The sequence below is a fragment of the Aulonocara sp. 'chitande type north' Nkhata Bay genome, linkage group LG8, assembly GCF_057382095.1.
Source record: "Aulonocara sp. 'chitande type north' Nkhata Bay isolate Kocher_YH1m ecotype deep benthic linkage group LG8, A_spYH_male_GT1.1, whole genome shotgun sequence".
Taxonomy (NCBI): Eukaryota; Metazoa; Chordata; class Actinopteri; order Cichliformes; family Cichlidae; genus Aulonocara; species Aulonocara sp. 'chitande type north' Nkhata Bay.
Genome location: NC_141351.1, coordinates 11507236 through 11528993, shown reverse-complemented (window position 1 = coordinate 11528993; position 21758 = coordinate 11507236). Strand labels below are relative to the sequence as shown.

Sequence of the window (21758 nt, the reverse complement as noted above, 5' to 3'; positions counted from 1 at the left end):
AGACGCACTGAAAAAAACGATGCTCAGCATGTTTCAGCCTTTCGCCTGTGCTGTTGGTGTCTTCGTTTGGTTAATGTTACAATCATGAATCAAATATAATAAATTAATAAATAAATACATGCGATCAATACAGATAGGAAAAAAATAATGGGAGATGATTAAATTAACAGAAACCAAGGTGGTGATTTGTAAACAAAACATTAAGTGTTCTGTATGGTGACTGCCACGTTTACAGCAGGGACCACCCATCCTTGATTATATCAGCGATACAGTGGTATCGATTAAGTCCTGATTTAATCAATGCACACATTCTTCCACGTAAGCGCGCTCACGTCAACGCCCCCTCCCCCTTTCAGCCGGTTTGCAGTCAGCCGCGCGCGGGTTCAGTCAAGCTGTCCTAGCGAGAGGAGGTGTTGACCGACCGCAGCAGGTTTTCCAAAGGAAACCTGAAAATCTAAGTTCCACGGCAGAGGACAGTAACGCCGAGCAGTAATTTTTTAACCGACGGTTCAGCGGTGTTGGATTTAAGGCGACGCGGCCGAGGATACAAAGTAAACCCCGGAGGGAGAGCGTCCGAAGTGAGCCCGAGGATCACAGCTAATGCTAACCTAGCCAGCCTTGGCTAAATAATTACACGGAAGCTGGTGTAATTTTTAATTGTCGCTTGCTTTGGCGTAGCCTGTGTGGTTGTAGAGTAGATAGCGTGGGGTAATTTGTTAAGTTATGTGTTCGATTTAGTTATATTATCGAGGTGTTTTTGCTTTTACATGTTAGGCCACACGCGACTGGTGTTCACCTAGCAAGATTAGCCACAATAGCCGGGGAGGTTACACCGGCTCTGCGCTTCTTAGGGCAGCTGATAACTGCTAAAGAGAGTTCGCTTTCAAAGCTACTTCACATAGGAGGTATCGGTGTTTTTAAGTGAGCTTACACTTGATACTGTCTAAGCCTTGTGCTTCGCAATGCTGAAACAACAGCAACCCGGATCCGGCGGGAGAAAGGCGTCTAACGGGACATCGGGCCCTGCCGGTATGTCTTCTCCAGTCAGCGGGATCAACAACGCCAACAGGGCACCGGCTGGAAGGTAAGAGGGCTGGGATTTTTCTTTCAGGACAGTCCGGGGATTGTCCCGTGACTTAAAGGCCTACCGGTTAAAGCGCTGTTTCCCAGTGGGCGTAACCCCAAAAATAGAGCTTACCTAGGAGCCAATGGGATTCACTCTTCTTAGATTGGCATCATATGTGGACCAATCAGCACGCTCGAATCGAACCTCAACCGAATCAGCGAAGTGGCGAAAGCTAGGAGTAGCAAATCAGCATAGAGGTGATACAAAGTTTATTTGGCCTGTTTTTGGTTGAGAAGGGGCGAAAGAGAGGGGAGGGAGAAACTGTTTACATGTATAACCTCACGTCCCAAATGCTTAATAAAAACGCCTGATACAATGGCTGTGTTAACATTACACAGTTGTTATGACCAGTACGAGGTCGCGTGTGCTGCTGATTTGTGAGATGAGCGCGTTTACTGAAGTCTTGTTAGCTCCGTCTTTGTTTTGTAACCGAGCATGTAGCAAGCATTGATACGAGCCACAGTGGCCATTCACGGTGGAGTTACGTTTAGCATGCAGATTGGTCTACATCACCCTTTCATGGCTTTTCCAGTCGTATATCAAACGTCTTTGGGCAGAAATGTGTTTTTAATTTTCGATTTAGACTTCCTGTTTTCTATCTTAAGGACGCATATTAAAAAAAAATTCAAACTAAACTGACATACGTTATTTATGTCTAATTATATTTTATTTATGTCAGCAGTTATTATAGGGCAAATTGGATTACGAATATTACAGAGAAACCAATCAATACCCTTTCAGCAAGCAGGCAGTGAGAGTTGGGAGAAACATCTCTTTAAACAGAAGGAAACCTACAGAAACTTGCATAGCCAGGCCCCGGGGAGGGTCGACCATCTGCCTCAACTGGTTGGGGTGAGGGGAAAAGGGAGAGGGCAGGGGAATCAACAAACAGTGTGGTAATAAACACTGGGGAGAAACTTGAAGCTCTAGAGCCAGACATACCTGCAGTGAGGTGAAGGGGGATGGGACAGATGGGGGGGGAGATTAATCTGTAAACAAATATTATTTCTTTAAACAATATCTATGTTCGTATGCCAGTTTTTCCTTTAAGTCCCTCAGTTAGAGTGCGTGGATTGAGAATAAATTAACTGTGGAGCTTTTCTGGTGAGCAGGAGTGACATAAGAACTTGTCCTGCCACTCTGAGTAACTTTGTCTGCTTCTCGAATAACCAATTTTTCTAGTGTGTGATGTGGACTGTGACACTGACTCCTCAGACTTAAACAAGTTCTTCTCCTTCTGAACAGCGATACGTTTGTTTTGTTTTTCAGGAATCGATCTTCTGCAAAGCCATCATTCCAGTCATCTCCTGTAAGTATCCCGATCCACAAAACTGCAAATACACACTACATTTTTAAAATATTCTTGGGAGGGAAAATATGTGGCGATACTGGGTAAATTTTTATAATAATTAATACATTTTACTCATTTAGAAGCATCGCTGGTGTAAAACCCATTTTATAGGTCAATGTATTAAGCCCTTTGCCTGTGGAGTCAGATATGAGTATGACCTGTGTTTGATAAAGTCCTCCTCTGTAAAAGGGCCATTGAAAGGTTTATCTACAGCTGCTCTTCACTCAGCTGTGGCTGATTGCATTAGCTGGTCTTTACTATACCTGATCCGATCCACAAAGTTACTCTGTTATGACCAGTCATCAGATTGGGGTTAAAACTGCGTGTGCGGTTATGTGATTGTACACAAGACTGTGGAGGTTGGTTAATATCTGATACGGCAGATGTAAAGGATCAAAAGTGAAAGTAAAGGTAGTTGAGTAAGAGTGAAATTAAAGAGTCAAGCTGTCCAGTCAGCGCAAGAACACACCAAGGACAGATTAAATTTTTTGAAAAACGCAACCAGGAAACAAGTCATTGTTTAGACACTGGCAGCTTCTAAAAGTGGAAAGATATTGAAATCAATATAAACGTTGGCGTTTTTGAGGCATTTGAAAAGAGGTTTTACCCTTGCCTCGTGGATTGTTCGTCGTGTAAAGTAGCCGAGGTGGCCAGATGTTGAGTCGCGGTTCGACACTAACTTTAAATCCAGTGACACGTCTTGAGTAATTTATGATTTCTTCTCTCCACCACGTGTAAAAACAAAAAGTCTGTTATATGGCACGGGACGTCACCTTTAGCGTAACCTGTGCAGAAAAATTTTTACCTTACCTGCTCTGGACTAATTGCAGGATTTACACACGGTCATAGTCAGAAGACGGTTTAAGCTGATGATGTAACAGGCATAGCTGCCGGGTCGGACTTAAAAAGCCAAGTTATGACGGATTAACTTAAGACCAGGAATAAGCACTTCTTGGTGCGAAGGGCCTCTGAGGGTTAATGTTTAACTCTGTTCTAGTTTGTCAGCGTCAGCCCGCGTTAATTTAAATATATTGCGTCTTTGTAAAGCTTTGTTTTGAAAATCCTTGTTTCCCCATGTGTAGGTGTTTGAGGGTGTCTATAACAATGCCAGAATGCTTCATTTCCTCACAGCTGTTGTGGTGAGTCATTTGGCTGGTTGTTGTCTTCTTCAGACCATGTTGTTGTTATTATTATTATTTATTTTGTAAACAATAGTCTTATAGGTAAACTTACCTACTGTAAAGGCACTCTTTATTTCATGGTGGGATCTGTACACTGGTTAAATTTGTTTCACTTTTTTATGCAGTTTTTCCACAAATAATATAGCAGTTATTGATTTAATACTGATATAAACACTTCTCTGGTTAGCTATAGTTTTTAAAGACTGTCTTGTCTCTCTCAGGGATCCACATGTGACATAAAAGTGAAGAATGGCAGTGCATTTGAGGGCATATTTAAGACTCTCAGTTCTAAGGTAAGAAGCTCAGGTCACACAGGCATGCACATCAGTTTGCCGCCTTATTCGGGCTGTTAGAGTGATGGTTAGAGTGATGGTCATCTTTTCTGTGGTTGTTTAATACTTGCTGAGCGCTGAGTGCTTTCTCAATGTCCTTAGTGCGAGTTGGCTGTGGATGCTGTACACAAACGCAATGAGGAGGAGGGCTCAACATCAGCTCCGCCACGGAGGGAGGACATCACCGACACCATGATCTTCAGCCCCTCAGACCTGGTCACGATGATCTGCAGAGACGTCGACCTCAATTACGCCACCAGAGGTATGAAAATGCACGTGTGCCGAGGGTCAAGTCAGGGCAGGCTCTGGGTTTCTGCAATCTGGTTAAAAGAATGTAAACGTGGCGCTTCTTCATTCAGTTTGAATGGCTGCAGATGTAATGGGGAAACTATTTCAGATTTATCCACCTTGTTTTGACGTCTTCTTGCGTTTGATTTTTCAGACACCTTCACAGACACAGCCATCAGCTCCAGCCGCATCAATGGAGAACATAAAGAGAAGGTTTTGCAGAGATGGGACGGAGGTGACAGCAACGGAGAGAGTTACGATTTGGAAACTGATACAGTAGGTTTCATACACTCTGTCAAGTTTCTGTGTATACAGACTGTTACTTATTGTTAACTCTTGCGCTGATTCCTTTACTACCCCATTAATCTCCCTTTTTTTTTGTCTCCAGTCTAACGGCTGGGATGCCAACGAGATGTTTCGTTACAATGAAGTCAAATATGGTGTCACATCAACGTATGATTCCAGCCTCTCAATGTACACGTAAGTTACTGCAGCAGTTTGTAAAATACGCCAAAAACATTCCCTTAACTAGTCAGTAAGGTTATAAGTATCAGTATTTTTACTGTAGGACACACATCTGACACAAACATGCAGATTAAGTCAGTTTTTATTTCTCCCACCGCCCAGTGTACCGCTGGAGAGGGGCAACTCTGAGAACTATCGGCAGAGGGAGGCACGCGCTGCCCGCCTGGCCCAAGAGATTGAGTCGAGCCCCCAGTACCGCAGTCGTGTCAACCTGGAAAATGATGAGGGCAGAACCGAGGAGGACAAGTTCAGCGCCGTGGCGCGGGACGGCAATGATCGAGAGAGGGGCCGTGAGAGCCCACGTGACAAAGAACGGGAAAGGGGTAGAGACAGTCCAGGAGCCAGCAACAGGTGAGAGGAGGTTTATTCTGAAATGCTTGTCAGGAACATAGATATAAGGGTTGTACTTATTTTAGGTGTTCACTCACTTTTTTCCCCCTCTTTTTGTGGGGGGGTTCCAACTTAAAGCTAAAGAGTAAAGTTTGAAACGCGTTTGCTCCCCTCTTTTCTCCATCAGGGAGGGCAAGTACATTCCATTACCTCAGCGTCAAAGAGAGATGAACCGGGAACGAGCTGAGAGAGGCTCTGGCGGGCCTCCATCTCACAATCGCCTGAGTGGAGGTTACCGCTCCAACCCTCCATCCTCCTCGTCCCCAAAACCACCCCTGCCCTCTGCAGCTGGGCCCCAGCCCGGTGTCACCCCCTCAGAGAGAAGCAGCCCTCTGTCGGGTCGTGTCGGTGCCTACGCCCCTCACCACCCACAGGGAAACGCCAGCCCGAGTCCAGGCTCCGGCCCAGCCAGCCCCTACACGCCTGCTTCACCTGGCGGCCCATCATCCAGTTCAGCTTCCGCTTCAACTGTCCCGTCCCCAGCCAGCCCGCCCGCTCCACACGGACACACGGTTCCTCATTCCCACTCACTCCCGCACTCGCTGTCCGACGCTAGCAGACCAGTTAATGGAGGTGAGTGTGTTAACTTTTCTCAGGATCGACTTCACAGCTGTAGCATCTATGCCTGTCGCTAAAGCAGATGTTTCTGTGCTTTCAGTTGCTGCAAGGACCTCTCCTAAAGCCCAAAGACCTCCACAGTCAAGCCGGACAAGCCGCACTCAGAACTCTCACGCTCAGTCCACAGGTACAGTGACGTTCTGGTCACCCCCCATGTTAATTATGAAATTCAATCAAACTAACTTCACTTTCAATTTTCTTACAGCTACTCGTTCCCCTAAATCAGGCTCTTCCCAGGACACACCTTACTTGGACACATCTTCTGTCTCGCTGCCTGCTCAGAAGACATCAGGCCCCGCCCCTCTCTTCCCTGTAGATGGTACAGTCTCTCCTAATGTTTGTGTTCATAGAACAATTTTAAAACGAAAGTTAAAGCACGAGGCTCTTAACAGTATGCATCAGCTTGGAATTAGAAATTCTGCAACTAACTGGATTATTGTGCCGTTTTCACAGTGAATGAGATCCTCGGTGCAGCTGCAAAGGAACGCTCCGGCGAGAGCCCGAGCACAACAGAGGAAAGCAAGACGAGTAAAGGTATTTAAGTTTGGTGCTGGCTAAACGCTGGAAGTGAGCTTTTTGCCTAGTTACGCACCCTTTGTGTTGTTGTTTGAAGTTCTCAAAACTCTTTTCTCTTCCACCAGCGCCGTCGGTTCAGCAGAGGTCCCACATTGAGGAGCTGCGAAAATTTGGCAAAGAGTTCAGGGTAAGAGTGTTTCAGCGACGTGTGAAATGAGAAAATCCGTCACCAATCACAAGGCTGCGTGCTGACATCAGTGATGTCAGACCTCCCTCCAACATCACTCCCATCTTAATCATGTTGTGATGATCAACTTTAGCAGATGACGCTCAATGCTAGTCATCCATCTCGGTCTTTACAGTGTCACTGACCAGTAACAGCTTTTATTCAATTGAACTGCCACAGTAACAAAGTAAAAAGGAAACAATGATCAGTATTAAATTATTTTACAACATTGGTGTCAGCCCAGCAATTCACAGGCAGTACATGTCTAAAATAAAAGGCACATAAGATTACAATACTCGATTGTTATTAAATGTGACTGAGCTGAAAGTTGATTATGACATCAGGCTGCTGCAAAGCCTCAGATTAATCTGTTATGACTCTGTTTCTGTGCACATTGTTGGATTGGACTCAAGATTCTTGTGTTTCACAGTCTCCTTTTCCACCTTTTCTTAGAAACAGTACTCCTCATTTGGATACTATTATGACCTATTATAGCGGGATTGCTAATCAACACGTTTTATATTCTTGTGAACTTAAATTAAACCTCAGTAGTTATAACAGGCTCCTCAGTTGTGAGGCTTTGCTGTCATGTCTGATAGTAAATTAATTATTTGATTTGTTGGATGAAACAACAACAATTTTGCTTTTACAGACCAACTGCTTATCCCTCGACTCCTTTTTATCTTCCAGCTCCCACCCAGCGGAGCTAACTCCAGCTCTCCCAGTTCTCCTGCAGCAGGGACGACCCCTCCTGCTGTAAGCGAGGTCAGCCAGCCCAGCGCAGCCAACCCCGCGCCATCAGACGCTCATCCTCCATCAGAGTCTAAACCTCAGCCTGCAGCTCCCAGTCCTTCCCAGACCCAGCCTTTGCCAGCCGTCTCCGAGGACCCCTCCAAGGACACTGCAGCTACACTGGGCACCACAACAGCTGCCGCCACGGCACCCCTCTCAGACAGGCAGTCCCCAGCCACCCCTCAGCCTGCCAGGACCCCAGGAAGTGAGGAGGTCAGGTCCGAGGCAGCGGAGAGGACAGAAGGCGTAGCAGAGTGAGTTTAAATAAAAGGACTAAAGATTTCTGACTGTGAACTGTGTGATTTATTTTTTTTAACTCAGTTTATTGCACTCATCATAATTTATAACAACTATTTTCTCTTTTGCAGCCAAGTAAAGAAATCAACCTTAAACCCAAATGCTAAAGAGTTCAATCCTATCAAACCTCAGATGCCTATGGTAAGACACTTGAATCTGTTAAGTCATTAAAACTTAAAAAACACACACAGAAATTAAGATATTATTTCATATATTGAATCTATATTTATTTACCCGTGATGTGTTTCTGACAGACGAAGCCCAACACTGCGCCCACCCCACCTCGGCCAACTCCTCAGAGCCCCGTGGTGCTGCAGCATCCAGGAGGACAGGGGCCGCTCTACAACCCCCAACCCTACCTCTCCTCCTACATCTCACAGATCCACTCTGTGCCGGTACGCAAGCCAAAAATAAATAAACATGGTCACTTAAGGCGTCTTTCTCTAAATGTCGTGCTTAACACCTTCTACAAATATCTTGCTGGCATTTGAAACATGCCAATAAAAAGCCAAATATTCACGTGGAACTGCAATCGGATACTGTTTGCAGTTTTTCTTTTCACATTAAAGCCACAGTTCTTGTGCTCACCTGTTCATCTTTTTGTCTTTCAGCCCCCACAAATGTATCAGTACACCATGTCTACAGTGGGCCAGGGAAAATACCCCAGAGCAAAAGGTAACTGCAGCGTGTGCTTTTTATATTGTTTCCCACATATTTAAAATGAATTTCCTGTCAGCTCTTGTCAGAGGCTTGACTTTCGGCTCCAGAGAAAGTGCTGACTGTTACCTCAATGTTAACCTTGAGTTGTGATCTGCTGTGAAACACAGAGCCGTCATGCTTTAAACTTGCAGAAACGCTTAAACACTTAAATTAGAGACGACTGAACTCTGGAATCTGCAGTGAGGAACGGGAAAGATGGTGTTTTTGTCCTCCATGTTTCTGTTCTCTTGATGATTGGCTCCTCTCATTAGGCTCGGTTGTGGCTCAGCGCTCTGACCATGGTTCTTCAGCACCCCCCATGCTGCAAGCTGCATCAGCTGCTGGGGCCCCGCTGGTAGCGTCCCCTTACCCCCAGTCCTACCTTCAGTACAACCCTCAGCAGTATGGCCAGCAGCAGGTCATCCAGGCCATGACACCCTACCCTGGACAGGTAGCACGTCTGCCCTCCAAACACATTCTGTAGTCGGGGTTTTACATTATTTCTCATTCAGCAGAATAACACCTTTTTCCTTTCTTTTCTCCATCCTCAAAAGCCCATGTACTCAATGCTGCAAGGTGGAGCCAGGATGATAGGTCAAGGTGGGGGTCCCCACCCACAAGCCCTCGGTCCACCAGGAGGACCCCAGTTCTCTGCACAGGGAGATGGACCTCAAGGCCCACAGCAGGGCATCTACGGTGAGTGGAGATGGATGTGAACGACAAAATATCCACGTGACCCGAATCGATTGATTTGTAGATACAGAGTCGACCCTGACGTGAATTCTCTTCCTCTGTAGCTCCACAGTCATTCTCCCATCACACAGGCGCAGTTCATCAGCCTCAGCCCTCCAGTACACCAACAGGCAATCAGCCCCCACCCCAGCACACTGCACCTAGCCCTGGACAGGTAGGACGCCCCCGAAAAGGAGAAGGGACCGTCCACCTGGTCTGTGCAGTGTGGGCTGCTCATTGCTGCTTTATGTCAACAGCTTCGACACACCTTACATTTTCAGACTGGATTGTGTGAAATATGTTCAGAATTCATTCCAATTATATCTGTGAAGGTTCTCAATCATCCAGGTCATCGTTGTCTAAGGCGCTTGGGAAGAAAAGCGTCTGGACTTCTTTAAGTTGCCGTGAACAACCATCTTTGAACAGAGTCTGCCATCTATAATCCAGTTTTGGATAATAGATGGCAGACACCTTAGCGCCCGCTCACATCCTGGGCCATTTGATCACATGATAGGGTGGGGCTAGGTTTCACAGTGAGCTCATCCAAAACCTTGGCTGATTGTGACCTACACCGTTTTTCACACCTTGGCTCGTGTGATTAGTTAGAGGATCAATAGGGGATCCATTGTCCCTCTTGGGGGGACACTCCCACAGGGGTTAAATCTGGGACTCTCCATCATTTGACCCTAAAACTGCAGAAGCTTCTCAGATGAGAGGTAAACGTCTTCAAGCAACTTAAAGAAGTCCAGATGCTTTTTCTTTTTAAGCTCCTTAGACTATGAATTCTGAAATTAAGCAGCTTGCACTATCAGGTTGATTTTTGGTGATCTATTTAGATATGTTGACTTAATAATAATAATAATAATAAGCTGAAAAGCATAGCACTTGTTCTAATCTCACTTTTGGAAAAGGCACATGTGCACCTTTTCCTTCTCTACAGCTTTATTTTTATGGCCCTTGATGAATTTTCACACCTTGATGTGCTTTTCAGAACGCCCAGTCGGGCCCACAGCCCCAGTCCTTGTACCACTCAGGTCCCTTGTCAGCACCCACCCCACCCAACATGCCGCCTGGCCACACGTCTCCACAGGGTTCTTACTCCATTCCGGGGTACAGCATCCATGGTCACCAGGGCATCCCACCCACCTACCCCCTTGGACAGATAGCACAGGTATGTGCTCCATTTTCCTGTTTTCCCCCTTTTCTCAGCAGGTGGTGTTTTAACTTCTGATCTAAACCATGTCAACTGATCTTGTTGTCCCCCAGGCTCATGTTCAAGGAGCCATTTCGGGTCCCCACCATTCGGGGAGCCATGGTCAGCCCCAAATAGTAATGTTGCAGCCTCAGCAGGGCCCTGGTGCAGTGCCCCAGCACCCCCAACACGGACCTCAGCAAGGAGCACACCAACACTTCTACATCCAGCAAGGTATCACACAACCCCTCCCTCAGATTTCCCTTTTATGGGTCAAACAAAGGGGTCGTTTGAAGCGCGGGCTTTACAGGCTCTGTTTTATTTTTGTTTACCTCCCACAGCGATGCAGGTCCAGCCACACCCCGCTTCCTTCCATCCGCCTGGAAACTAAAGCCTCTCTGCAACCTCCCAGATTGTTCTCCCCCTCTCCCAATCCCCGTCTGCTGGATGAGAGGCCCAGAGTGAACGGGACTCATTTAAAACAAAGAAACTGACAGGATCACACGGAGCAGAGAAGAAATCAGAAACCTCGCAGCACCTTACGCTTCTTCAGTACAAACCTCGGTGTCCGTGCGGCACTAGGAGGAGCTTTTTAATGCTAACGATGAAGGTGACAGGATGGCAGCAGCGCCTGACCCCTGGTGCTGTCCCGCTCTTCTCCCCGACTTTTTATTTACCCTATTCAGAGACACGAGGCACCTTACTGGGAGGACCAGGCGCGGAGGGAAAACAGCAGCAGACTCTTTATCTTCCAGAATTGTTTTTTAGCCTTGTACTACGACACAAATGAGAAACGGACTGTTTCTCATGAATACAGGAAAGGAGGGATTTGAAGACGTGATGAGGACTTTTAGCAAATTTTTTTTAAACTCTATCCAGTAGTTACAAACATCCCCTTTCCCCTTCTTTTCCCTTGTAGGAAAATCTAATTAAAAAACAAAAAAATGGACAAGACAAAAAAAATTTAAAAATAAACAATGACCAAAAAATAAAGTTTTCAACTCAACTACAAAGCGTTTAATTTATTGTATTGTTAATTATGTTTTTGTCTGGAGCATTAGTTTGCCTTCTCACTTCAGGAGTTAACGACCATGAGGCACACCAATTTATTTTTCATTATCCTTTAGCAAAAGCACATTTAATTTGAGGCTGGAGCGTTTGTCATTATGTCAGGTTGAACAAAACAAAGCAAATTACCTCCCAGAGGATGCTGCTCATTCATTTCATATTCTCATTAGCTTGGATTCGTTCTGCTCACAGGAGCAAATATGTTGATTTAAAACGGTCACTAGGGGGACCCCTGCTTATACGCTAGCCTCCGTGCCAACATCACGAGGCACTCTGTCCTTGTTCTGGCAGAGAGGACTCTTTAGGTTAGTAGGACACTGCTTCTGCTTCCCCTTTAGGCGACTATGACAACATACTGTGGCTCAGTGACAGCTCTCTAAATCAATGTACTACTGAGCACACCAGCTAGCTCTACTTCAGTGTGTCAGTGTGCGTGGCCCAGTTTCCCCCTTGCCGCAGCGGGCCGGGACACGCTCTGTCAGCACGGCGGGGTTGCAGCGACCTTCCTCAGTGTGACAGCGCGTAGAGCTGCTCGGCACTGCGCTCCAGTCGCTCCCGGTACTCCAGGTTGGCGTAGTTGCCTTCGGGGACCCCCTGCAATCCGTAGAGGAGACCCCAACAGCAGCACGCAATCACTGCGGTGCTGTCGCTGTCACCTGGACAAGAGAGATGAGAGCAGAGTGAGCAGTTAGTGTGCGTGATAATGCATCACTGATATTTATCATTTATCTTTGTGGCCATCTTAAAAGTGACTAATGATTTTTTTTTAATATTATTATTAGAAATAATAACCATCCATCTATCACTAGACTGGCTTCTTTGGTGGGGATTAATATTGTTGCCTCAGAGACAGAAGGTCCCATGTTCAAACCCACCATTTGGCCGAGGCCTTTCTGTGTGGGGTTCACAGGTTCTCTCCCACAATCCAAAGAAAACAGAGTGAGGTTGGGTTAATTGGTGATCCTGTCCAGGGTGTACTTCTGGTTTGTTTTTTCTCTTACTAAACAAAGACACCGGATTTTTTTTCATTCACACAGTTTGTCTCACACCTTGTTGCATAATTATTGAGAAGTCAAACAACTGGCAGCTTAATCTTCATGCCTTACTTTATCAGCTGACATCAAGCTGTCCGTTTAATGTCTGATTTACTTCTTAAGTCTTGTTCCATGTTCACAAAGTTGCTACTTTCCTTAAAACGGACCAGTATTGGGTGCAATTGCAGTACAATTTGCATTTGCAACACATTTGCATTCCTGAGTTCAGAAATCACATTAGTTTCTAATTATCTGCACTTTGAGACACAAACTGCTTAAGCAACAACCAGCCGAACTCAGTTTACATGGGAGAGAAATTTCCAGGGAATTTACAAGATTTCTTTGAAGTTGTACGAAAGGTTACATTGTTCCTTCAGCTGCTCTCTTTAGGGGTCACCACAGCTGATCAGCACCCTTCTGTTACACCAACCCTCTGCAGGCCCTCCTCCACTACTTCCATGAACCCTGAGGTCTGCCTCCTTTCCTCTGCCTGGCAGCTACAAATACAACATCTTTTATCCACTTTCTGTCATCTCAGCCACAATTCCCTCAATTTGTCTCCATCATGTCTCCTCGTCTTCTTCCTCTGTCAGTGGATACACCAAATACCTTCTTCATAGTTCCCTGTAGTTACATTATTTAGCAATTAGGTGAAAGTGCATCTCAAGTGGTGCTGTTAGTTTAATAACTTACTTTGTACAGGGATTTAATAATCCATTGCTTGAAAACAACAACACCTTTTTCTGAGTGACTGTGTGTAAATGTTTGAAACGAGAGGAATGCTGGCTAATATATAAACATGATGGTTACCGGAGTCACTATCAAACTAAACCAAAGATTGTCAAAAAGAAAAAGCAGACTTCAAACTAAAGCTGAGTTTGTGTTAATATAATTAAACACATATTTTAGGTAAAGGTTTTACATTTAGTGCAAGACTTCACTCACAGCTTATAATACATTACACCAGTGAGACCTCTGACCTCCATGGAAGGCGGCCCTGCTCATCAGCTCTTCCCAGTCTGAACCTGCGCCTAGCAAGGCGTCCAGCGCTATCATTGGAGCATCATGGCCACTGCGTCCGGCCCAACCTGACAAGCTGAAGCTCTTATAGGTTTCGTCTCTTTCAGCAGGGCCGTAAGAGGCAGGCCAAATCGCAGGGCCCACACCGTGAGCGAGGCCCCTCAGATCCAAGTACCTGCAGACAGGAAAGGGGGGTTCACAGCATCTACACGGTCTACCTGTGTCATTCTCTCTCTGTTAAAATGAAAAAAATAAAACAATGCAGTCATGTCATGACTGTTTCTACAAAAAGGTCTGTTTTTTATTACCTTTGGACAAAATCAAAATATATTTCTGTGTCCAGTAGCTACTCCTACCATTTAATCACTCGCTTACTTTTAGGGTCATTCCATCTCAAATCACCAAAATGACTCAATCATTTTTGATTTGCCAGATTTAAAATGTGAACATACATAATAATAATCGCAGTGAATTTCTTTAGCTTCATATATGTAATATAAAAATAAAATATCAAAACATGTCTGATAATTGGCTAGTTCGAATATTCAAAAAATAACGCCGTCCTCTAAAGTCCCATATTTGAGCACACTTTTAAAATAACATTGCAAAATTCAACTAGCGATAATTTCTTAATATATAAATATATATATTAAAGAATACTTTAATATGAAAATGTTTGTCACAAAATGTGTTAGTCATTAAAAAATGATTTTTAGACAGCTAATCCAAATATTGTGGCGTTTCCAGATGGTACTCTGAACATCAGTGTAGCATTTTCATATATATTGCAATAATTGCAGGATTCACTCTGGGGTTTCTCAGTTATAATTAGACCATCTGGAAACATTTTGCTTTTGTTGTACAACTTAGCAGTTTTTCTGTTCGGTATGAAAGTTGAAGGAAAATTGAGTTTTCTTACTTTTTGTGATTAAGAATTTCATGTTAAAAAGTATTCTGCATGTTTTAATTTGCATTTGTCATCAGTTTTCTTTTGCAATGTGATTTATTAGTGTAAGCTCAAATACTGGACTTTACAGGATGGCTGTACCTCCAGTGTAATCACTATATAGCCAACCAAGTCCGTAAGTTTATTTCCCAAAATAACAAACTCTTCCTTTATATCACATGATCTCATTCAAGCATATATTACATCAAGTTACCAGAAATATAAAAGGCACATTTCGCACATTTACCTGAATATAGTGTTTTGCACTTACATTGATCTTTGTCAGAGGATGTAGTACTGCAGGATAAAAATGACATTTGTTCTGCTTAAGTAAACCTGACCGGTGACATTTTAGTACAATTTCATGTCACCGTCTGTTAACCTTGACGCTGAAATAGGTTAATAGAACTTGCTGATGCTGGAAACTTTAATCTGAATTCAACATGACAGCCTAACAAGGCTCAATTTCAGCAGCCCATACCATTGCCACTTGTCACAGAAGTAGCCCCAGTCTCTCTCGGTCTCCTCCACGGCATAGCCTCGACCTTCAACGAAGTTCTTTGCTATTGGGCAGGCCTCGTTTATCAGGCCCAGACCCCAAGTTGTGATTGGCCTGCGCTGGATGGCGTATGAAGTGAAAAGGGCTGACGCGACGGCTCCCAGGAAGCCCGTGGGGTGAGGATGGGTCATTCTGCCTGTCTCAACAGCAACCGCCACCAATGACAATAGCTGGTCGGGCTTTGGATACCTGATGGGGATGAAATATTAAAGACCTTATCAGTATTTATTAAGGAAGATAATATCTATCACCTGAAATATTCAGGTTTTCTCATTGACATGCACAGAACTTCTGAGCATCATCATTCTGAGTTAGTATGGTGCAGATAAATACGTCTGGAAAAACATGTTTTTTCCATAAAGAAGCTGTTATTCTTCCAATAATTGAATTATCAGTATTTGTTGAGAGCTAAAAAAAAACTAGTAAATTATTTGTTGTTAAAATGCTAATAGTAGATATTTTTCACTTTTTCTGTGTTTTTATATAAAATAAAAATAAAAACTCAGCATATCTGGCACTGTCAAAGAGTCAAAATCAGCATTATAGTCATAAGCTCGTTTTTTTTTTTTTTAATGCAGTCTACGTTAACAGATGAACTTGAATCACTCATTTTAGACACTAAGAACTATTTCAATGGAGTGAACTGCAGATCACCTTCCTAATATTAAATAACAGTTTTATTTTAGTAGATTTGTCTCAACTGCATTAACTGTCATGACTGATTTTTGTTTCTTGCCCCCGGGGGTATCCTGAAAGAGAGATCTTAAACTTAAAATAAGTAAAGTATACATATATTAAATATTGCTCCTTGTTTCTGCTACATGTAGATGAGCAGAATAACGTGAGATCACCTGTGTGACCTCCTCTTCTATGCAGGAGACAAAAACCCCACAAAGAAGTCAAAAACTCCACAGGAAACCTTCACCTTTGAAAGTCATGTGAGTTGCATAAGAAGGGCAACACTTTGCACCTCAAAAACAGATAAACAGAGTCCAAGAGAAAAATATTACTCTCAGCCAATGTGGACTATTATAACTGATGACTTGGACCTGGATCTGGGATCATTATTGTCTTTGGGTGGTTGTAACGTTGAGGATATTAAACTTATTTCTTGTATAATGTGATACACAAATAAAAATGGATTTACCTTTTACATTATAATACTAGACTTTTGTGCTCGGTAAAATAATTTAGGATCAAAAATAAAACTAGAAACACAGAAATAATTCTGTCCTCATCTGTATTGCATTTAGCACAAAGATGGTTCTCAGTTTAGATGTTGGTTAGTTTGCTGATTATCTTTCTAACAGAATTAAAATAGTCTCCAAAAGACTTCAGGTCAAGTCCATTTGCCATTTGTACAGGTGTTCCACAAGGATCTATTCTTGGAGCTCTTTTATTTGCCCTTTACACAAATAATACTCTCTGCCACCCAAAACTGTAATGCCAATTTTTATGCAGATGACACCACTATATATACCACAGTCTCTTCCTTTGCATTAAAAATCTACAGTTCGCTATTGATACATTTCAAAATTCTCTTATTAAACATAAGCTTGTTTTAGAATTAGATAAAGACAAGAGTATGGGATGGTACAGTCCATATTCAAACTCTTCTTAGTCTTTAAACTGTTAATTACTTTGCATACTTAGGACCCTGGTTGGATGCTAGACTCGCTTTTAAGACCCATGTGGAACACCTGTTAAGAAAATTAAAGACTTCCAGAAAAAAAAAGAAAAAAAGGAAAAAAAAAAAAAAGAAAAAAGAAAATTAAAGACAAAGATGAGCTTTTTATAGAGAAACAAATCTTGTTTCTTAACTATTTTATCTGCACTTATACAATTACGTATTAATTATACACAATTATGGTGATATTGTGGTGATATTGTTAATATATACACTCATATATGTTATCATGGGTCATTCTTTTCTTAGTCAAAATTGTGTCTTTTATGAAAAAAGTGGCACGGATTGAAATATGTTGCTGTTGATAAATAGAACAAGTTTAAAAAAAAAAGAAAAAAAATACAATTTCTGCTTTGATTGGAATATTTTAATGGTTTTATAAATGATCTCCAACTACACTGCATGAGCTTTTCTTCATTTATGAGCATGCACAATGTATCCTTGTCTTATGTTCAACTAGCATGCATGTTTCTGTGCATTTTTTATATGTGGGTTTTGTACACAACTCTCACTCGAATAAGAGTTCTAAATAGGACTACCTAATTAACCTAATGTAATTAAAAATTTTAATTAAAAATAATAATAATTTGGAACGCCTTTCACTTACTTTTTTATTAAAAAACTGCTCTGAGAACACAGCAAAACACTCTCTCAGAAAAAGCACGACTCAGACTCAGTTCATGATTAAGATGTGCTGCATCTGCTCAAGACAGCCATATTTCAGAATTATTGCCAATTAAAAAGTAATAACCAAACCCACTGCGGACTCAGGGAAAGAACAAACAACATGAAGATTGAAAAGTAAGAGCTTTTTACCTCAGGCCAATGCACATGGACCTCATGGCTGCTCCACAGCCTGTCCCGTCAGGGTTATATGCCACTCTGTATCCCCCTTCCTCCCCAGGCTTTAGCTGGGAAACCCCTAAAAGAACAAAGCTTTAGCTCTATATCGCCTCCATAAACAGATGTTAACCTTCCTGCCTTCTTGGGACCTTTTTGTGCCACTGCTATGTGTTAAATGGCTGCCATTTCCACTGTGTTCAGTGGAATATAACCAAACTTGCCACAGGATAGTTTTTACCTGTCAATGTTAATATTCCAGTGTGAATTCCTTAAATCAGCCTAAAATGGCTGAGCAGCAGAAATCCCCACACCCATCACCCTGGGGACCATTTTCTGCCCATTGACTTCCATTATAAACGCTATTTTTCAACCCCAAATTATCATCATATGATTTTATTTTTTCTTCTTTTCTTGGATGTCAATGAAGACTCAGGGCCTTGAAGTTTTAATTTTTAAATTGCAAAAAAAATGCAAAAAAAATAATGGCAGGTCAAAATGTATGTTGGTGCCAATCTTTGGTCCATCTAAAGGCCTACTTATAATGACAATCACATATTACTTCAACTGGTTTTTTGTGGAAATATTTAGTTTCGTTTTTTGGGTTTTGGGGCTTATAACACAGGGCGCTCATGTAATAACACTGGGATTTGAAGGGTTAAAACAACGAAAATATAATTAAAACTTTACATGAATATTTCAGGGAGAAGTAGTTTTACAAGGTTGGCTAATTTAAAGTGGAATAAAATATGGATATATGGTCTTTTTATGGCGTGGCTGAGAATGGTCCCTAGGGTGATGGGTGTGAGTTTTTTAAAGGATGGCAGGAGGGTTAAATGACTTCAAAATGATGTTTTACCCAGAATGCTCGAAGGCCCTGGTTTCCTGCCCTCCATGTCCTTCATGGCTTCCACATAACGAGCAGCCACCTCATGCATGAGCTCCTCCCCAGTCTTTCCTGTTAGGATGACACACATTGTTCAAACTGCAGACTTTAAAGAGGTAACTGATCTGTTAACAGGACTGCCTGGTTTGCCGTATCCCACTAAAGGTCAAGTTGAATTTCTGCCTCTTTTTCCCCCACTTGGGTAGCACCTAATAGAGCGCTAAATCAAGGCAAGGCTGGAAATTAGATTTGACCTTTTTTTGTGGAGCTCTTGAAGAGGCGTGAACAGCGGCTGTAAGGTCAATCCAATCAGCTCCTCGCTTCCAGCAAGATGTGCAACAGAGGAAAAACCAAGTAGAACAAAATGTTTTAATGTGGCTTTGGACTCGCCTGTTGCTAGTCCTTCAGCTGTAGCCAGATGCAGAACTGTGTCGTCACTCACAGGCCAGTCAGGGAGCTCAGCCTTGATGTTCTTTAGGCCACCAAGTTCCTGAAGCTCCTGCATGGACAGAGAGGATGATGATGAACACTCCTTTCTTAATAACTCCCTTCTAAGTCATCATCAATAAAAACTACATGTAACTCATAAATTAGATGATACCTTCATCTTTATGCATAAGAAAAAATAGGAACCCTGGATGGAAATGCTTTGCTGGTCCAGTACTGACCTGGTGAATAGCTGGTCCTGATTCATTGTACTCCCACAGCTGGTTCCTGTAGCCCAAGGCATCACCAACTCCACTCAGCAACATGGCTGCCTTGTAGAGCTCAAGCGTAGCAGACCTGCTGGGGCTGAAAAGATCACAGTTAGCCTGCTGAACTTTGCAAAGATCACCTAAAATGCACTAAAGCAGCGGTCCCCAACCCCCGGGCCTCGGACCGGTACCAGTCCGTGAGTCGTTTGGTACCGGGCCGCGAGAGTTGAGGCTCAGGTGTGAAATGTATAGTTTTCAGGGTTTTTATCGGTTTTCAGCGTTATTTTGTTATCGTTTACTCGGTTTTCCTGGGTCTTTTCACGTGTGTTATGAATAAAAGGCCGGTCCATGAAAATATTGTCGGGCATAAAGGTTGGGGACCGCTGCACTAAAGGCCACAGACGGACAACCCGATCAGCTCATAGTGCTTTTAACTTTACGTTAAATAAAGAAAACTCATTGGAGAAGTCAATGAGCTAAAGTCTTGATTTAGCTCAGTCATAGATTGGCCTCCCCAGCAGCTGGATCTCAACATTACTTTAGAGGGATTATCTTGACAGAGAACAAAAACAAAAGGCAGCTAACATGAAAAAACAAAACAGAACTTCAAATGTCCTTTAAGAAGCCCCCTAAAGGTGTGCCTAAGAGAGTTCAGGCTGTGTTGAAGTACAAATTTGGTCATAGCAAATATTGACTTACAACATGGTTGGAATTGTACCAACTCTGTTTTTGTCTTATACACTGCACTCTATTGAAGTTTACACATTTTTTTCAACAAATCTCCCATTTTTCTAGCAAAATATAAAGAACAGTAATTGCACAGTAATTTACGTTTACTTTTTAAAAAGCAATATTCACAGATAACATTTAACCCTTAAATAATAGCTCTGAATTAAAAATGTGCTTTATAGGAGAAATGCGCTGTTGTGTCAAAGCAGTCATTCTTCTAAGTTACTATGAGGCTAATTTACAGTTACTTGACATAAGTCTAGTACTAGACTTATGTCTAGTCTAGACATACACTGTAACTATAAATATCCAAATATGTTAACGTGCATTGTACATTCAGCGTAAATCGCAAAAACTGTGTCTCTAGAAGTCATGATATGTCACATATAAACAATATCACGTGTGAAGAGAGTTGATCTAACAGGACAGGTCAATCACAGAGAAACCTGATTCAAACTAAGTAACGCAGGACGTCCTCCCTCCGTGCAGCTGCAGCCTCACCGCTCCATTGCAGCGTGTTGTTCCCACAAACGATCCTCAGGAGGCGGTTACACGCGTCCAGTTAACACCGCGGCTGCACACGGGCCCTGCTTGGTTGTTGCAAGCAGTAGCTCAGACTCCTAGCTCAAAAAATTGCGTTCATTTAGAAAAGTTATGGTAACAACTACTTTTCAAACCACAGCCAACAGCCGGACTCGCGAGAAAACGTGCGGGCTAAAAAAGGACACAGAGACGAACCAAGTTTAGCTCTCCAGCTGGCAAGATGGGGACAAATGTTTAACAGCACGATCTCTGACGAGTTCCCAAGCACCGATCACACACACACACACACACACACACACACACACACACACACACACACACACACATCATTTCTGTGTGTGGAGATCTGAAGGTGATGGATTTTTATGGTCAGTAAATGTCAGGGGGATTTTTTCTGGACAAAACCTGACTGTTTGGTATTTTCTTCATACAGACATTTCTCCTTGATCAAGTTTCTTCCTTGTCCATTCTTCACATTTGCACCAAAGTGGTGCTTGCATAACCTTACTGACAACCAGACACCACCATCAGCTCCACCTAAGCATAGGAATAAGTGTAATATGTATAAGTGGATTGATCCAAATACTGAGAGTATTTATACCAGTGCTGGTATAGGAATTAAATCAATACTAGCCCAATAGCATCGATACTTAGCTTCTATATAGTGCTTTTCTACTCTCCTGGAGCACTTAAAGCGCTTTATACAACATACCCCATCATCCATTGCTTTCTACCCATCATTCACACACATTCATACCCTGATGGATGCATTAGAGAGCAACTTGGAGTTAGTATCTTGCCCAAGGACATTTTGGATGTCATGATCAAACCACCAACCTTTTGATCAGTAGGTGACCCACTCCACCTCCTGACTGCCACCCCAATGTCTGAACCACGACTGTCTCGTCTATTTTATTTATAGCATATACAGCACATTTAATCTACAGAAGCTGACCCAAGGTGCTTTAGAGAGACGCACATTTACATTTCAGATCTCCAAAATAAGCGAGATGCACTATACATGATAAACTGAAAGGTGTGTTATGTCATGTTAATTATTGTGGAAACTAAAAATCACAGTCACATCACAGTGGTCATTCAAATGTGCTCAGAATTAGGCAAAGTGATGACGATTCACCTCATAAATCATGATACGCTGCTATCCCCCACATAAGCTGCTTTTATAGGTTAAAAGTATCAATATTGGCATCAGCGATACTGGCCCTGTATTTACTTGGTGTCGGATCAATACCAAAATTTGCAGTATTGCACAGCACTAGATGGGTGGCCTGATGTGAGCAGATGTTTGTAGCATCTCTGTCCTGTGAGCTGCATCAGAAAATCAGTTTGTATCCAGCTTTGTGACATTAACTGATCTCACAGAGAAACTGCTTTTAAAACAAAATGCTTCAAGACACTTCATCACTTCACTGAAGATAAACAGCACACATAAACTGTGGAAACAAAGAAAAGAGTTCCTGAATAT

General features: G+C 42.8%; 2 protein-coding genes across 5 annotated transcripts; one reads left to right on the top strand and one right to left on the bottom strand.

Moving 5' to 3' along the window:
• The first annotated feature begins 331 nt into the window (after positions 1-331).
• On the top strand, positions 332-11278 carry LOC147323278 (ataxin-2-like protein). 2 transcript variants are annotated; one of them, XM_086303550.1, is made up of 24 exons: positions 332-578; positions 978-1084; positions 2396-2435; positions 3560-3616; positions 3880-3951; positions 4093-4252; positions 4433-4554; positions 4667-4758; positions 4906-5154; positions 5321-5766; positions 5852-5938; positions 6017-6130; positions 6265-6345; positions 6453-6514; positions 7244-7599; positions 7714-7783; positions 7897-8037; positions 8254-8317; positions 8614-8792; positions 8896-9037; positions 9139-9248; positions 10065-10244; positions 10340-10499; positions 10607-11278. In XM_086303550.1, the coding sequence occupies exons 2-24, from the start codon at positions 1032-1034 to the stop codon at positions 10654-10656; spliced, it is 3087 nt and encodes a 1028-aa protein (XP_086159676.1). In that variant the 5' UTR covers positions 332-578; positions 978-1031; the 3' UTR covers positions 10657-11278. The 2 variants fall into 2 exon arrangements, with proteins under 2 accessions (XP_086159676.1, XP_086159675.1); XM_086303549.1 differs by having other exon boundaries at positions 332-1084.
• Positions 6734-20538, bottom strand: adprh (ADP-ribosylarginine hydrolase). 3 transcript variants are annotated; one of them, XM_086303555.1, is made up of 8 exons: positions 20176-20538; positions 18974-19097; positions 18696-18804; positions 18279-18377; positions 17396-17501; positions 14815-15081; positions 13348-13562; positions 6734-11989 (listed from the first exon to the last, which is right to left on the bottom strand). In XM_086303555.1, exons 2-8 carry the CDS (start codon positions 19055-19057, stop codon positions 11841-11843), a joined length of 1029 nt encoding a protein of 342 aa, XP_086159681.1. In that variant the 5' UTR covers positions 19058-19097; positions 20176-20538; the 3' UTR covers positions 6734-11840. The 3 variants fall into 3 exon arrangements, with proteins under 3 accessions (XP_086159681.1, XP_086159680.1, XP_086159682.1); XM_086303554.1 differs by having other exon boundaries at positions 20231-20538; XM_086303556.1 differs by having other exon boundaries at positions 11851-11989; positions 13313-13562; positions 20231-20538.
• Between the last annotated feature and the right edge of the window lie 1220 nt (positions 20539-21758).

What these genes read in the sequence shown, in the direction of transcription:
- LOC147323278 (XM_086303549.1), top strand. Translation starts at nt 963, where the DNA reads ATGCTGAAACAACAGCAACCCGGATCCGGCGGGAGAAAGGCGTCTAAC. An exon ending in AACAGGGCACCGGCTGGAAG is followed by an intron (nt 1,085 to 2,395) that starts GTAAGAGGGCTG and finishes TTTGTTTTTCAG; the next exon opens with GAATCGATCTTCTGCAAAGC. An exon ending in AGGACAGAAGGCGTAGCAGA is followed by an intron (nt 7,600 to 7,713) that starts GTGAGTTTAAAT and finishes TCTCTTTTGCAG; the next exon opens with CCAAGTAAAGAAATCAACCT.
- adprh (XM_086303554.1), bottom strand. An exon ending in CAGGACCAGCTATTCACCAG is followed by an intron (nt 18,805 to 18,973) that starts GTCAGTACTGGA and finishes CTGTCCATGCAG; the next exon opens with GAGCTTCAGGAACTTGGTGG. An exon ending in TCCATGTGCATTGGCCTGAG is followed by an intron (nt 15,082 to 17,395) that starts GTAAAAAGCTCT and finishes CATCCCCATCAG; the next exon opens with GTATCCAAAGCCCGACCAGC.